Source organism: Anguilla anguilla, chromosome 1 (assembly GCF_013347855.1).
Source record: "Anguilla anguilla isolate fAngAng1 chromosome 1, fAngAng1.pri, whole genome shotgun sequence".
In the NCBI taxonomy this organism is placed as follows: domain Eukaryota; kingdom Metazoa; phylum Chordata; class Actinopteri; order Anguilliformes; family Anguillidae; genus Anguilla; species Anguilla anguilla.
This window is the reverse complement of record NC_049201.1, coordinates 8344460-8359664: the sequence shown is the minus strand read 5'-3', so window position 1 is coordinate 8359664 and position 15205 is coordinate 8344460. Positions and strand designations below refer to the sequence as shown.

General features: G+C 51.5%; 1 protein-coding gene across 2 annotated transcripts in view; it reads left to right on the top strand.

The window, feature by feature from the left end:
* Positions 1-1108: 1108 nt before the first annotated feature.
* Positions 1109-15205, top strand: part of zfyve26 (zinc finger, FYVE domain containing 26) — a 33167-nt gene continuing 19070 nt past the window's right edge. The window contains exons 1-19 of one of the 2 annotated variants that reach the window (XM_035395222.1): positions 1109-1238; positions 2065-2353; positions 2519-2594; positions 2737-2820; positions 3172-3676; positions 5043-5167; positions 6876-7040; positions 7924-8012; positions 8600-8751; positions 9364-9570; positions 10108-10665; positions 11199-11360; positions 11746-11897; positions 12305-12527; positions 13247-13510; positions 13683-13802; positions 14200-14370; positions 14752-14988; positions 15089-15194. In XM_035395222.1, the coding sequence (XP_035251113.1) occupies positions 2163-2353; positions 2519-2594; positions 2737-2820; positions 3172-3676; positions 5043-5167; positions 6876-7040; positions 7924-8012; positions 8600-8751; positions 9364-9570; positions 10108-10665; positions 11199-11360; positions 11746-11897; positions 12305-12527; positions 13247-13510; positions 13683-13802; positions 14200-14370; positions 14752-14988; positions 15089-15194 (3587 nt within the window). In that variant the 5' untranslated portion in view covers positions 1109-1238; positions 2065-2162. The other variant, XM_035395215.1, reaches the window with a different exon arrangement.

Below are 15205 nucleotides of genomic sequence, written 5' to 3'. Positions count from 1 at the left end.
AAAAAAATATATATAGTGTAGCATTTACTAATGTAGTAAATCATAATAATTATACTTGGCCTAATTCTCCAGAGACCAGGCTATTCCCAGAGTGAACACATATTCCTGTGTAAACCCGGTGAAAGGTTGAGACAGCCCCGCCCCCTCACTTGAGCACCCTCCCCGTATTAAGCTTAGGCTCTATTATAATACAGTACGTTGGGAAGTATAGAAATTGCGAGCTTGCTGCATGTTATACTGCCAAATAATATCTATCTGTCCCAGAAATAAAAGAAAGAAATAGTGCTGGCGGTCTAACGCTCACTTCTGATTGACAGCTGATTTTGTGCTGTGGTTGTTAGTCCCTTTGTCTAAAATTATTTTATGCACTATAATAACTCAGTTTTTATGAGTAATGAAGGTTGTTTACGAAACCAAATTTCAATTTCATGGCCAAAATAAACTCTAAACTTCTAAATCAACGTGACTACAAGTCACATGACTGCATGGCACGCTAAACAGGATATGCAAGAAATAGGCTGACGAATTGCTGATGTAGTCATGTGGACAAAGTATTCTAAATGAGATTTGTGCCATCAATTACAACCAAAATAAATTAAGCACATTAAAATATGAAGGCTTAATTGGCAGTTAGGATATTCAATAGGCTACCATTCATGAACAAACTGTACAACTAAAAAGTGGTGCTTGCCTCATTTGTCTTCATGTCAGCCAAATCAAATTAAAACACGTTTTGAATTAAGCTATAAAAGAAACGATAAAAAAACGAAATAAAACAAAGCATATAAAGGGAGCGTTTCTTTCAACAGATAAAATTTATTATGAAGCGTATTAAATTTAGGCATATCGTATGAGATGAAATGTAGTCTATTTTTCGCGAAATTTTAGAAAGAGCCAAGCTTTTCAAATTCAACGGTACATTAAAAAGGTTGTGATCATAAGGTGAACTGTGGATGGGGGACGCTTGTGTTCTAAGCAGCTCAACCGGCCAACTGCTGTAGTTTATAAGAAAAGCCCAGCTCGCTTCATTGGGAAAGCCCATTGTTTTGGCCACAGTGCAGACACACATGCGCAGTAAAGGCTTTTTCTGTTTACTTCCTGGGATTCAATTCCTTCGACCTCCGTAGAGCGTAAAATCTTTGGCTATAAAGCTCTTTATCGACAGTTTGACTGATATAGTCCCGATCGCTGAATTTTTTATGAAGCAGTGTCTGGTGTAGTGCGACCCTTGACCTATGGTATGTAAATTATTCTCAATCAGCTGATGCTGTCATATGACCACTCCGGCATGGCCACCATAGATTAATAATTCGGAAGCAAAACCTAAGAGCAGAACTGGCGAGAAACAGGCAAGCGGAGCAGTTTAATGAGGTTTTGACACTCGGAAGCGCACTGGAGGGAACTGTAAGTCGCTTGTCAGTGTGCTATAATTAGCACACTTTCAAGAACCTGCATTTACTAAAATTTGTGTTTGGAAAATTGTTTCTTAGATTAGCTGGGCGGGCTACCTATAGCTAGCGTGATAAGTCTTGGTTCTTTCTTGGTTATAGAATCAGCGAGCAAAATAATGTTGCTTTACAGCAAGTTAACTTTTCTCCACATTTAAAGAACGGACCTTCGACAAAATTTGTATTTTGTTGCATTTATGTCTTAGTTTGTTTAGCCAAGTAATACAAAGTATTACAAAGTAATATCCAAAGCCACCTGAACATTAATTTATCTCAGTTTTTCACATTGATGTCTTACGTATGTCACGGTGGACAACGAGCTGTCAGTATACGTAGACCATATATAAAATAGTTAGATAAGTGCTTGCTGTAACGTTCAAATTTCACCGTCGCAAACTGGACTTTAGTCCGTAGCAGAGAGATGTTTGTTCTTGTTGTGTTTTTCTGTTGTCTTATTCTACGTTCAGATCATCACAAGCTAGGGCTTGTATTTTGAACTTCACATTTTTACGTAGTCAAACCGTGTCTTTGTTTTGGCGGAAATCTCGCCCATACAGTGAGTTCCCCTCCGTCTGTGTTTTCTGCGCTGAACATTGTCTTTGCTTTCTTTTCTTAGATGTAGTATGTTGGTCGTTGGTTCCACCTCTGTGCTCTGTAGTCAAGGGGTCGCACCCTCCGCAGCATCCAGTGACCGGGGGTGGTGAGGTCTGAGTCATGCATCCATTCGGTCGCGAGGAAGAGAGCTCTCTGCAGCAGCTCTTCGGTTTCTTCACACAATGCGCGCGGCGCGGGGAGTGGGAGTTGGCTCGCGCCTGTGTGCCTCAGCTGAGGGAGGCCGCGGGCGGGACCTCAGAGCGTCTACAAGACATACTGAGGGCCCTGGTCACCTGTCCATACCCGCTCAGGTGAGCGAGAGTGTCTAATTTGTTTTGGTTTCACAATCAAACCACTGTTAGGAAGCGATGTTTGAAGCAAGTTTAGAGATGTGGTTCATGTCCATTATACTGAAAGACGTCATGGAATGTGGAGAAGGCAGTTTTCACTTTGAGTGACCGTGCTGATTTGCTTAGGTGGGAAACAGTGGGCAGCCCTCACAGACTGGCCTGGTTCTGGCTGCAGGTCTTGGAAAGATGGTCTGAGGAGCAGGTAGGCTGCAAACTGTAACCTCTCGCTATGCTTTTCCCATTTCTAATTTCTGAGGCAGATCACGCATCTCTTTCTGATCGTGTGTGTGTGCATTTCACGCTCATGATCGTCCCTGACGCCCAACCTGTGTGCTGGTCTGCAGGTTGCTGTATCGGTCCGCAGAGAGCTGGAGTTCCTGCTGGTTCTGGAGGAGCTTGGTGATGAGGTCCCAGAAACAGTGCTCCAGGTTTTCCTTTCATTTCATTTTTCATTTTTCTTCTGATGTAAGACTCGTGGTTGTGATTAAAACAAGAAAGAAGTGCTCCTTGGAGACTAATTCAATGACTAATTCAATTGGTGACGTTGTGTGTGTGTGTGTGTGGGTGGGGGAAAGCTCATTCTTCAGAGCAAATATCAGCACCTACGTGCTCATTTCCAATCTTCCCCTTTGTGGCCACTGGCTGATTTTAAATCACAGAGTGCATCATAATCACCTGATATTGATTTTTGGAAAGCACCCTGCAGGCTGAGATCTCGGTTATGCCTCGTGTCATGGGTGTGGCCAGTCTCTGAGAGAGTGGCTCTCTCTCCTCTGCAGGAGCTGCACCGGGCTTTCCTGGACTCCGAATCGGAGGGGAGGGGGTCGCCGGGGGCAACGGCGGGGCTCAGCGCCGCGGCGGAGTCCTGTCTCCGGGCCACGCTGGAGGCGGGGCGGCCGCGACTCGCCCAGGCCCTCGCCGGCTTCCTGCAGGGCCGCGGGGGCGCCGCCGGCGACCCGGAGAGGGGCCCCGCCCTGCAGGGCGCCCTCACCGAATTCCTGCTGGAGCGGGTGGCCCGGCTGGGGCCGGGGCCGGAGCACGACGAGGGGGCGGAGCAGCTGTGCTGCGCGCTGGCCGTGACGCCCTGGGACCCCGAGCGCACGGGGGGGTGGAGCCTGGCCCTGTGCGAGGCCCTGTGGAGCGCTGGGGGGCGTGGCCTGCGGGAGGAGAGGGTGCTGAGCTCCTTGCTCCGCCCCGGGGACCACGCCCTCCTCGGCCTCTACTGCTCCACTGCCCTGCGGCTACAGAGGGACCAGCTGCTGAGGGACACCTCCTCCACACAGGGTAGGGAACCTACCTCCTCCCCTATTACTTCCCATTCACTGGTACTTTGTTACTGTCAAAATGGCGGAGGCCTCTGGTGCTTCGCAAGTGACACGGAGGTATAAACCATACAGAAGGAGTGAGGAGACTGTGTTGGGTGAAACAAGTATGCCTCGTGTTTATTATTAGCAGCTGCCTGGCAACCTCGCTGTTAACACGCTATACTAAGGGATGTAATTTAAAACTTGGTTAATGCAAAGGAATACTGTGCCCTTTGAGACGGTGTGTTGCCACATGCACTCACAGATGAACACGTTCACTCTGCATTACCAGTAGGGGTTAAACCAGGAATGCATGCTGTGTTGCTGATAGGCTGGTGGGTATGCGGGTTTTTGCTCAAACCAGTTATTCTGGGTAATTTTCAAAATGGCTGTATGCAGCTGCGCTCCTTCTCTCTCGTCAGATTCTGACCACGGTGAAACATTTTCGCAAAGAGTGCATGAGCAGTGTGCAGCCTCAGTGTTGGTTTTTGACTTTAACAAAAGCATCAGATAAAATAACCGATTGGGATACTGAAATAATTTAGAGCGGATATTGGCATGAAATCCTGAAACAGATAAACCCTGAGGTACAGTTAATTGGGGTAATCTTATTTGTAACAATGAGTGAACCCATTCATCCCATCGGTCTGGTTTGGTTGTTTGTGGAGTACCATGAAGATATTGACTCAATAAGCCTCATTCACAAAACATGAGCAGGATCACATTTGATCGTAAACTGTGCGTAAGAACATTTCGACATTCATCATTTTTCTCTTATCTTTATTTGTTCATGACCGTTTCCTTATGGTAATCGCATGAAGAGGATTACGCATAAAATTTACAAACAGTCAGCATTCGTCATCTCACAACCCATGAGATGCGCTCAAAAAACAAGGTCTACACGTGTCATGAATCCCGCATTGGTTTTTCGTAGGAACACTTTTAAGAACAAAAGTGAGAATAATTTTAAGAGCGGTCTTGTGAGCAAGGCCTGTCGACTGCACGTGGAACGTGTCTTTGTGTGAAAGATCTTTGCTGCTGCAGTAGCAGCACTCACACACATTCTCTAGCACTTCTGCTTCTGTGGTCGCCCTCTGGTCACTTTTCAGGAAGTGTACATGTGACAGCTTGGGTCTTCAGATTTTGCATGTGCAGCTGTTATTCTTCGGGTCACATACATAAGTGCTTACTGTGCTGTGGTGGCGATTAATCATTTCAATGGGGACATGGAGATAGATGTCGTTGTAAGTGGCACTGGCATATTTACTGTGATGTGCTTTCTTCTGAATGAACACACCCTCTATCCTCTCCGCCCCCCCCCCCCCCCTAAACCCCCCCTCCTCCAGTGGACATACCTGAGGCCGAGAGGCTGATGCTGGGGCTGTGTTGTCATGGTGACCGCGAATCAGCGTGGAAAGCCATCTATTTTGAAAGTCTGAGCAGTGGCAAGCACTTCTTGGAGCTGGTTCTGGTATGTCCATCTGTCTAGCTGCCTGCCTGTCAGTACTGGCTTTTGTCATTTGGTATTATTGTCGATACATTTCGTGCTCCCTTGTATCACCATTTTCTTCAGTGTGTTTTTTTTTCATGGTTTTGTTTGCCATTGTTTGTGGATGCACTTGCCTGAAAAAAACTGAAGTGGAAATAAATCTTCTTCTCAGTTCCCTTTTGCTGTTACCTCAGGTGCTGAGGTTGATTTAGCGGGTCCTGAACTTCAGACATTCGTGTGTTTGAAAGTCTCTGTGCCGTGTGTTTGAAAGTCTCTGTGCCGTGTGTTTGAAAGTCTCTGCTGTGTGTTTGAAAGTCTCTGCTGTGTGTTTGAAAGTCTCTGTGCCGTGTGTTTGAAAGTCTCTGCTGTGTGTTTGAACGTCTCTGCTGTGTGTTTGAACGTCTCTGTTCCGTGTGTTTGAAAGTCTCTGCTGTGTGTTTGAAAGTCTCTGCTGTGTGTTTGAAAGTCTCTGCTGTGTGTTTGAAAGTCTCTGCTGTGTGTTTGAAAGTCTCTGCTGTGTGTTTGAAAGTCTCTGTTCCATGTGTTTGAAAGTCTCTGCTGTGTGTTTGAAAGTCTCTGCTGTGTGTTTGAAAGTATCTGCTGTGTGTTTGAAAGTCTCTGCTGTGTGTTTGAAAGTCTCTGCTGTATGTTTGAAAGTCTCTGTGCCGTGTGTTTGAAAGTCTCTGCCGTGTGTTTGAAAGTCTCTGCTGTGTGTTTGAAAGTCTCTGCTGTGTGTTTGAAAGTCTCTGCTGTGTGTTTGAAAGTCTCTGTGCCGTGTGTTTGAAAGTCTCTGTGCCGTGTGTTTGAAAGTCTCTGCCGTGTGTTTGAAAGTCTCTGCCGTGTGTTTGAAAGTCTCTGCTGTGTGTTTGAAAGTCTCTGCTGTGTGTTTGAAAGTCTCTGTGCCGTGTGTTTGAAAGTCTCTGTACCGTGTGTTTGAAAGTCTCTGTTCCGTGTGTTTGAAAGTCTCTGCCGTGTGTTTGAAAGTCTCTGCTGTGTGTTTGAAAGTCTCTGTACCGTGTGTTTGAAAGTCTCTGCTGTGTGTTTGAAAGTCTCTGTGCCGTGTGTTTGAAAGTCTCTGTACCGTGTGTTTGAAAGTCTCTGTACCGTGTGTTTGAAAGTCTCTGTACCGTGTGTTTGAAAGTCTCTGTACCGTGTGTTTGAAAGTCTCTGTACCGTGTGTTTGAAAGTCTCTGTACCGTGTGTTTGAAAGTCTCTGTGCCGTGTGTTTGAAAGTCTCTGTTGTGTGTTTGAAAGTCTCTGCCGTGTGTTTGAAAGTCTCTGCTGTGTGTTTGAAAGTCTCTGCTGTGTGTTTGAAAGTCTCTGCTGTGTGTTTGAAAGTCTCTGCCGTGTGTGTGAAAGTCTCTGCTGTGTGTTTGAAAGTCTCTGCTGTGTGTTTGAAAGTCTCTGCCGTGTGTTTGAAAGTCTCTGCTGTGTGTTTGAAAGTCTCTGCTGTGTGTTTGAAAGTCTCTGCTGTGTGTTTGAAAGTCTCTGTACCGTGTGTTTGAAAGTCTCTGTACCGTGTGTTTGAAAGTCTCTGTACCGTGTGTTTGAAAGTCTCTGTGCCGTGTGTTTGAAAGTCTCTGCCGTGTGTTTGAAAGTCTCTGTTCCGTGTGTTTGAACGTCTCTGTTCCATGTGTTTGAACGTCTCTGTGCCGTGTGTTTGAACGTCTCTGTGGTGTCTGCTTCTCAGGTGACGGCTCTGGACCTGGTGAGGAAAGAGGAGTTTGGCAGGTTGGAGTGTCTGCTGAGGGGGGAGTTTCGCCCCCTGTCCCGCCTCCTGCTGCTGCTGGGCTGGACTCAGTGTCAGAGCATGAGCTCGGCCCAAACACTGCTGCACACCCTGCACCACAGCCAGGTGAGTTAGTGCACCACAGCCAGGTGAGTTAGTGCACCACAGCCAGGTGAGTTAATGCAGCACAGCCAGGTGAGTTAGTGCAGCACAGCCAGGTGAGTTAGTGCACCACAGCCAGGTGAGTTAATGCAGCACAGCCAGGTGAGTTAATGCAGCACAGCCAGGTGAGGTAATGCAGCACAGCCAGGTGAGTTAGTGCACCACAGCCAGGTGAGGTAATGCAGCACAGCCAGGTGAGTTAGTGCACCACAGCCAGGTGAGTTAATGCAGCACAGCCAGGTGAGTTAGTGCACCACAGCCAGGTGAGTTAATGCAGCACAGCCAGGTGAGTTAGTGCACCACAGCCAGGTGAGTTAATGCAGCACAGCCAGGTGAGTTAATGCAGCACAGCCAGGTGAGTTAATGCAGCACAGCCAGGTGAGTTAGTGCACCACAGCCAGGTGAGTTAATGCAGCACAGCCAGGTGAGTTACTGCACCACAGCCAGGTGAGTTAGTGCACCACAGCCAGGTGAGTTATTGCACCACAGCCAGGTGAGTTAATGCAGCACAGCCAGGTGAGTTAATGCAGCACAGCCAGGTGAGGTAATGCAGCACAGCCAGGTGATTTCACTGTAAATAAATGTCCAGTGAATGAAGACTTTTTAGGAGATATTTAGGGGTTTCAGAGAAATATAATAACAAATGGTGGACATGGAAACTCTTCAAATGAAACAAAGCAAAACAGAATCAGCCAGTGATTCAATTAATTTTCAAAGAGGATATAAGTGTATCCTCATGTACTTGTGCCGGGTGCATGTATCCTAATTCATCCACTATTGCTCTGTTGTTCCCCCAGGTGTCTGTCCCTGATCTGTCTCTAACCTCACTGCCCCCCTGTGTCCCCAGGCTCTGGCCAATGACGCAGTCCTGAAGGAGTTTGCTGATGGCGTGTCTTCCCAGCTTGGAGTGCTGGAGTGGTGTGCCAAGAACAACCCGTGAGCAGAGCCGGCCTGTCTCTCTGTTCTGCCATTGATCTCCACTGTATACCAAATTACGTGTTCTCACACCAAGCTTGTGCTGTTTTTGTGTGTGTACATGGTGTGTGTGTGTGTGTGTGTGTGTGCACTTGCGTGTGTATCTGTATCTGTATGTATGTATGTGTGTACCTGTGTGTGTGTGTGTGTGTATCTGTATGTATGTGTGTACCTGTGTGTGTGTGTGTATCTATATGTATGTATGTATGTATGTATGTATGTGTGTACCTGTGTGTGTGCACGTGCATGTGTGTATCTGTATGTATGTATGTGTGTACCTGTGTGTGTGTATCTGTGTGCATGTGTGTTTGTATGTGTGTACCTGTGTATCTATATGTGTGTGTGTGTGTACACGTGCACGTGTGTGTGTGTGTACGCATGCGCGCACGTGTATGTGTGTATATATGTGTGTGTGTATTTGTGTATCTGTATGTATATATGTGTGTGTGTATTTGTGCATCTGTGTGTGTGTATCTGTATGTATGTATGTGTGTGTGTGTGTATGTGTGTGTGTATATCTGTATGTGTGTATATGTGTGTGAGTTTAGGGGGATCCTGAATGAGGCCCTGTTGGGGCAGCTGCACACTCTGGACAGTCACTCTGCTCTCTACATCCTGCACTGCCTCACCCCCCTGGCTCAGCTGGACGAGCAGCAGGTCCTGGGCCTGCTGCAGGGGCTGCCCCACCCCCCCGGATCCGGTCAGACACCTGGACTTTCACTCTGCCTGTCTTTTTTTATCCGCTGTGCTGTGTGTGCGTTTGTGTCTCTCTTTCCCTCCAATTCTGATGTCATTGAGTGTCTGTGTGGTTTCTCCTTTTCATGTAATTTACCCTTTAATGCTTTGAAGAGCGGGTTTTTTTTTGGAATGGTTTTTCCCATGTCTGAGTCTGTGTTCTAGAGCTCCATTGCTTTCAGTGACCAATAGTGATTATTACATCAGCATTAGAACGCTCAGTTAAGAACGCTGTACTCACATTTGTGCTCAGGGGTACGATCACATATACGTGATTAGAATCCACTCTTCAAAGGGTTAAATCCATGTGCTGTTGGAAATATGTGTCAGTATTGCCTTTAGCTCCTGTATTTGTATTAGACTAGCCTACTTCTTACAACCTACATTATTTTAACTTCTTAGTTTAACTGCCACGTTCCTTATTTTTATTTTGTTTTTTTTTTTTAATTTATTTGGAAATGTCTTTGAACAGCATGTATGAATAGCACATTTAAAAAAAAATTAAAATAAATAAAGTTTATTTTTATCATATGACTTCCCTTACCTCTGAGTGATGAGCTGTTTGGCTCCTCTGTAGGGGATCCTGACCTTGTGGACGAGCCCAACCTGTCCGTTGGGAGGAACGTGGTCCTCTTCCAGGGGCTTTGTGCCATGAAGTACGCCCTGTACGCCCTGTGCGTCAACGCCCACAAGTACTCGGGCTGCAGGGACTGCGGGCTCGCCGAAGAGCCCCACCAGGCCGAGGCCGGGGTGCCGAGAGACTCTGACTCCACCCTCTCACAGGGTACTGCGGCGACACGCCTGGGCCCTTTCTCTGCGTTGAAAGACCTGTTTGTGTTTGTTTAGTGCGTGCGGGCACGGCTCAAGCCGGCTGCGGCCCTAGGTGTGATGATGGATGGCGGGTTTTTGGGGGGGGGGGCAGGTTTGGGGGGGGGTCTGTGGTCTCAGGCCATTATAGAACATGAGTCCCCCCTTCATTTGGCACCCCCAGATGAATGGCGCCCTAGGTGACCATCTTTTCATCATCTGCCTATGCCTAGACCTGGCTCTGAGCACATTTCCATTTCGTCATCTAGGAGATAACACTGTATAAACAATACATATAATCCGTTTTTACAGCCGTGTATTTATTTTTAGCAATTCAGGTTAAGTACCTTAACTCAAGGGTAAATTGAGTTTGGCAGCACCCCAACCTGGGAATCAAACCAAATCCTTTGCAATACAAGCCCAGTTCCCTACCCACTGTACTGTACTGATCAAAATCCACGCCTTCTATGTGTCCCCCCTTTTCACGCCCACCCCCCCCCCCCACCCCCCCCAGAGTGCCCCCCGCTGTTCCAGCAGTACCTGTCCGAGTGCCAGCTCTACCTGGAGGCGGTGCCTGCCGTGTTCCGGCTGGAGCTCCTGGAGAACATCTTCTCCTTGCTCTTCCTGTCGAGCGCCGACTTCCTCCATCAGGGGGGCGAGGGCTCGCCCCCGCAGGGGCGCGTGGAACAGAGCGACGTCACCGCGAACGGAGAGGGGGAGGAGCCGGACGGAGGGCGAACGCGGCCGCAGCAGCAGCCCGGCTCTCGAACCCGGAGCCACCTGGACCTGGCCCACTTCCTGCGGGGCTGCAGGGGCTTCCTGGTGGACGCGGCGGCCATGGAGGGCCTGCTGAGGCTGCTGCGGGAGAGCCTGGAGGGCGTGTGCGTGGTGGGCCGGCGGGCGGGGCAGGAGGGGGGCAGCGCCCTGCCCGGGGAGGCCGAGGTGGCGGAGGGCCTGGGCTGCTCGGTGACGGCGGAGGCGTTCGCCGCCCGGCTGCAGCGGCTGTCCAACCGCACCGCCGAGGCGCAGTGGAGGCTGCAGATCATCGCCAGTAACCATGGCAGCGGCCGCGGTGAGTCGCGTGGCCCGGCGGGAGCGTGGGCGGCGTGTGCGTGAGCCACGTTTTTGTGTTTGCTACACAATCACAGTCATTACAGGCATTTAGCAGACGCTCTTATCCAGATCGTAAAACGATCGTAAAGCAATGTTTTTTTTATTGTGATAGTAGTGCTAGCGGCACTGTGCTAGTTCTCCGTATATAATGGGTCCTTTCATTCACTTGTGTTCCGGCTCAGTCTTACTTCTGCTATTTGTGCCTGCCATTGTGGACCATAGTTCCCTTGTAAGTGTTCTTGCCAAATGCATGTATTGTAGCACTAGCTTGTGTGGGTGGGTGGGTGTGTGTGTGTGTGCGTGTGCATGTGCATGCATGTGTGTGTATATGTGTGTGTGCGTGCGCGTACGTGTGTGTGTGTGCATGCTGATGTGTCAGTGCCAGAGACTGCAGTTGGTCGGTTATGTTCGCCAGTGTGTGTGCAGAATCTCATGATGGGTCAGTGGTGATGTAGCGGGTGTCGGTGCTGATTTGTTTGCGCTCCGGGGCAGATTTGAAGCCCCAGCCCTCCCCAGCGCCCAGTCCCACCCTGTCCCTGAGGCGCAGCGGCAGCGCCGGGGCCAGGAGGAGGAGGAGGAGGGCGCCGAAACACCGGCTGGAGCGCCGCGTCTCCGCGGAGAAGCAGAACGGGGAGGTCAGCACCAGCACCTCAGGTACGGAGGAGCTACCGCTGGGGTCTCACCTACGTTTATTGACTTACTATTAATCTCGCTATTAATTAATATTAACTGGATCAGTTACCGTAACTTTATTAACAACTGACTTAGCGGTACAGCTAGTCTTCCTTGCTCTCTTTTGTTTTTGGATCAGGAGCCCCTCTGTATGAATGAGTTACCCTCCAGCCACACAGTCAAATGGAGTTGGCTCTGTGTAGTCTAGCCTTGTTTGTTGTTGCCTTTTGCACTGACCACATCCCCTTTCTGGATGGCCCAAATTGAAAGTAATTGGGATGTGTTGCGCTATTTTAACGCCGTCCCTCTTGCTCAAAACTGGCTGGGCGGAAACGGAGGAGGTATAAATAGTTCTTTGTCCTGCCAGATGGAGGGGGCGGAGCCGGGGGCGGGCAGGCGGAGCGGGAGGCGTGTCCCTGCGGCGGTCCCCACAGCTGGTTGGTCCCCGCCATGCTGTCCCCGCCGGAGTCCCTCCTCATGTCCTGCATCCGCCGGGGGAACTTTGTGGAGGCGCACCAGGTGAGAGTGACTGGCAGGGGAGTGGGCGGGGCCTGGCAGGGGAGGAGGAGGGGTCTGGCAGGTGAGGGGGGGGTGAGACCTGATAGGTAAGTGGGCGGGGTCTGGCGGGTGAGGGGGGTGAGGAGGAGGGGTCTGGCAGGTGAGGGGGGGTGAGACCTGATAGGTAAGTGGGTGGGGTCTGGTGAGTGTGGGGGTGGGGACTGGCAGGTGAGGGGGTGGGGCCTGGTAGTGGAGGGGGCAGGGCCTGGCCAGGGAGAAGGTGGGGTCTGGTAGTTTTGGGGTGGGGTCTGACTGGTCAGTGGGTGGGGCCTGGGAGGTGAGAAGGTGGGGTCTGACAGGTGAGGGGGCGGTCGATATGACTGGCGGTATGTCTGCGGGGCTCACATCTCGGGATCTCGTCCCTCCAGGTGTCTCTGATGTTCGGGCTGGAGGGCTCGGCGTGCTGCGGGGAGCTGGTGTTCATGGAGCGGTACCGGGAGGTCCTGCTGGAGCTGGCCGCCGTGGAGCACAAGATCGAGAGCCAGTCGTCCGCGGAAGCGACGGTGGGCGCGACGGGACCCGGGCGGGGCCGGCTCAGCAGCAACGGCCGCGCCTCCACCCTGCAGGCCATCGAGAGCGCCGCCGCCGCGGGTACAACACACGCCCTTCAAACCCCCAATTATCCCAGTTCTCTCCGTTTACCCCCCATTTGCAATGTCCAGGTGCATGTGTAGGGCTGTCCCGTTCCTTGAATTAGGCTCTGCTGGCTCAGGAGGGTGCAGACTAGCACTAGCGCAGTCAGTAGCGTTAGCATGTTGCACAGCGGTGCGGTGGCGTGGCCTCCTAACTGCCTCTCGGGGCAACACCTCAGCTGCCTGGTCAGTCAGGCTGTGAGACTCCTGTTTGGCCTCGGCGGGGTGCGGAATCTGTTACCAAAACTTGAGGCGCTTCGCTGCGCTGAGAGGAGGCCGAATATGAAAGTGCAGGAAGTGGTCTTGGAAGTACTGACATCATCGCCCTTCGTGCAGATACAGTTGATGTGGTGTGAGACCAAAGCAGCATAGACAACGAGGAAAATACTGGCTTTGTTGTGGTGTCTGATTTACAACCCGTTCATTGTGTAACCGCTGAGGGCTGTTCTGTTTTACAAAGCCAACGATTGGCTCTCGAGGAAAGCAAATTCCCACAGGCGCGTGGAAAAAGTACTTTGGGCTTGGCCGTCGGCCAGGGGAACCTTTGCCAATCCAGCTACATACATACATACTGTGTTTTATGGCTGTGTGAAGGTCCTCAAAATTGGGTTCTTGTTGTCTTGGAGAGTACACGAAAAACAAAAATGGAGAAAAGACACCCGTGTCCCGTCTCCGCAGGCATGGCCTTCTACTCCATTTCGGACGTGGCCGACCGGCTGCTCAGCACCCCGGGGCACCCCGTGCCCTCGCTGGAGGAGGGGTACTGGCTGAGCCAGGGCTTCCAGGACCCCGCGAGCTCCCTGCGGCCCCTGCTGGAGGAGATGAGCCCCCCCGGCATGGCGACCTTTGACCTGGCGTGCTGTCACTGCCAGCTGTGGAAGACGTCCCGCCAGCTGCTGGAGACCGCCGAGCGCCGCCTCCTCAGCTCCTGGGAGGGGCGAGGTGGGGAACGGGGCACCCGATTTAAACGTTTGGTTATGAATGTTAATTAATGTAAGAGGTCAATTCTGTGCAGACATTAGGATGTATTTGTTGGAGTTTCCCAGATACTTACCTGCAGCCTCTCTCTTTCATGTTTATGTGACACCGCCTCCCCCCCCCCCCCCCCCGTCAGGGCTGAGAATGGACTCCAAGGTTCGTCACTGCGAGGGAATCAGGGGGTTCCCTGCTGTGCTGCAGGGGATCAGCAAGATCCTCAATCACACGAGCAGTGGCAAGGGATCGGCCAAGTCGGGTGAGGCTCCAGGTTATTAGCTATCGGTCTGTGTGGAGTGTCATGTGCAAGGACCTCTCCAGTAGAATTATTTCAGATTGAGAAACAGAACTTAAGTCAACACTCATGTGTTTGTCTGTCACTCCTTTCTTTCTTTCCCCCTTTCTCGATCTCCCTCCCTCCCTCCCTCTCTTTCTCTCTCTCCCCCTTCCGTCTGTCTATTTCCCCTTCTCTCGCTTCTCTCCCCACTCATTTTCTCTTTTTATCCCCCCCTCTCCCCCCCTGCCCCTCCTCTCTCTCTTCCTCCCCCCCCCTTTCTCCCCCCCCTCGCTCTCTCTCTCCCTCTCTCCCCCCCCCCCCCCTCTCTGTCCCCTCTCTCCCCCGCCCCCCCCCCCCCCCCCCCCCACCCTCCATGCAGAGGCTGTGAGTGAGGAGCAGGCTGGCTCGAGCCCGTTTGGCTGCAGTGTGCAGGAGGTGCTGCTTTGCTGCCACGCCGCGCTGACCGAGGAGGGCATCAGCGCCCGCCTGAGCCTGGCGCAGCGCCTGGAGCTCACGCTGCACACGCTGGGCACCGCCACGGACGCCTCAGGTGAGAGGTAGCGATGAGAGGGCAGGGAGGGAGGGAGGGAGGCGGGCAGGCTGTAGAACAGGGCTGCTCAACCCTTTCCTTATGAGAACAGATTCTTATTTCAATAAAGGTGCCTGTGTCACCTTTGGTACGTATTGGTCAGTGGTACATATTGGTCATGCATGGGACATTTGGGCATTTAACTGTGTCAGATATTTCCACATTATTTTAAAAAGGGCCTGAAGTATGTATACTCGGTGGAATGGGTTTGGCCCCTGGGCTGTCAGTGGAATAGACAGAGTGTGAATAATCTGTGTGTGTGTGTGTGTGTGTGTGTGTGTGTGTGTGTGTGTGTGTGTGCGTGTATGTATGTGCGTGTCTCTCTCTCTCTCCATGGTGCAGCGGACGCTCGGGCTGGTGGTGGGCTCCTCTCCGCCCTGCTGGAGCAGGCCAGCCTGAGGCCCTCTGAGCTGGACTCGCACCCCGTCCGCTCCCACATGAAGCACCTGCTGCGCTCCCTGGACCACCTGTGCCCCTTCGAGCCCGACGGCGCCCCCTGCAGGCCCGACTACGTGCGCAGCTTCCTGGACTACGTGAACACGCTGGCCTCCGTGCTGGTGCGCAGCGTGGCCACGGAGGGTAAGGATGCGCTCCCGTCCGCTAGCCGGCTGGCTGAGCTTAGCCCTGTCGCTAACCCCCCCCCCCCCTCCCTCCCCCTCTCCACATCGCCCTCCCCCAGACCAGGCCGGTGAGGTTAAACTGGGGAACCCCCTCCTGGTGCTCCTGCAGTCCCCTTCGCAGCTCCTGTCCCACCTGCTGTTTGATCGACAGGTGTCCCCTGACAGGTGCGCCACAC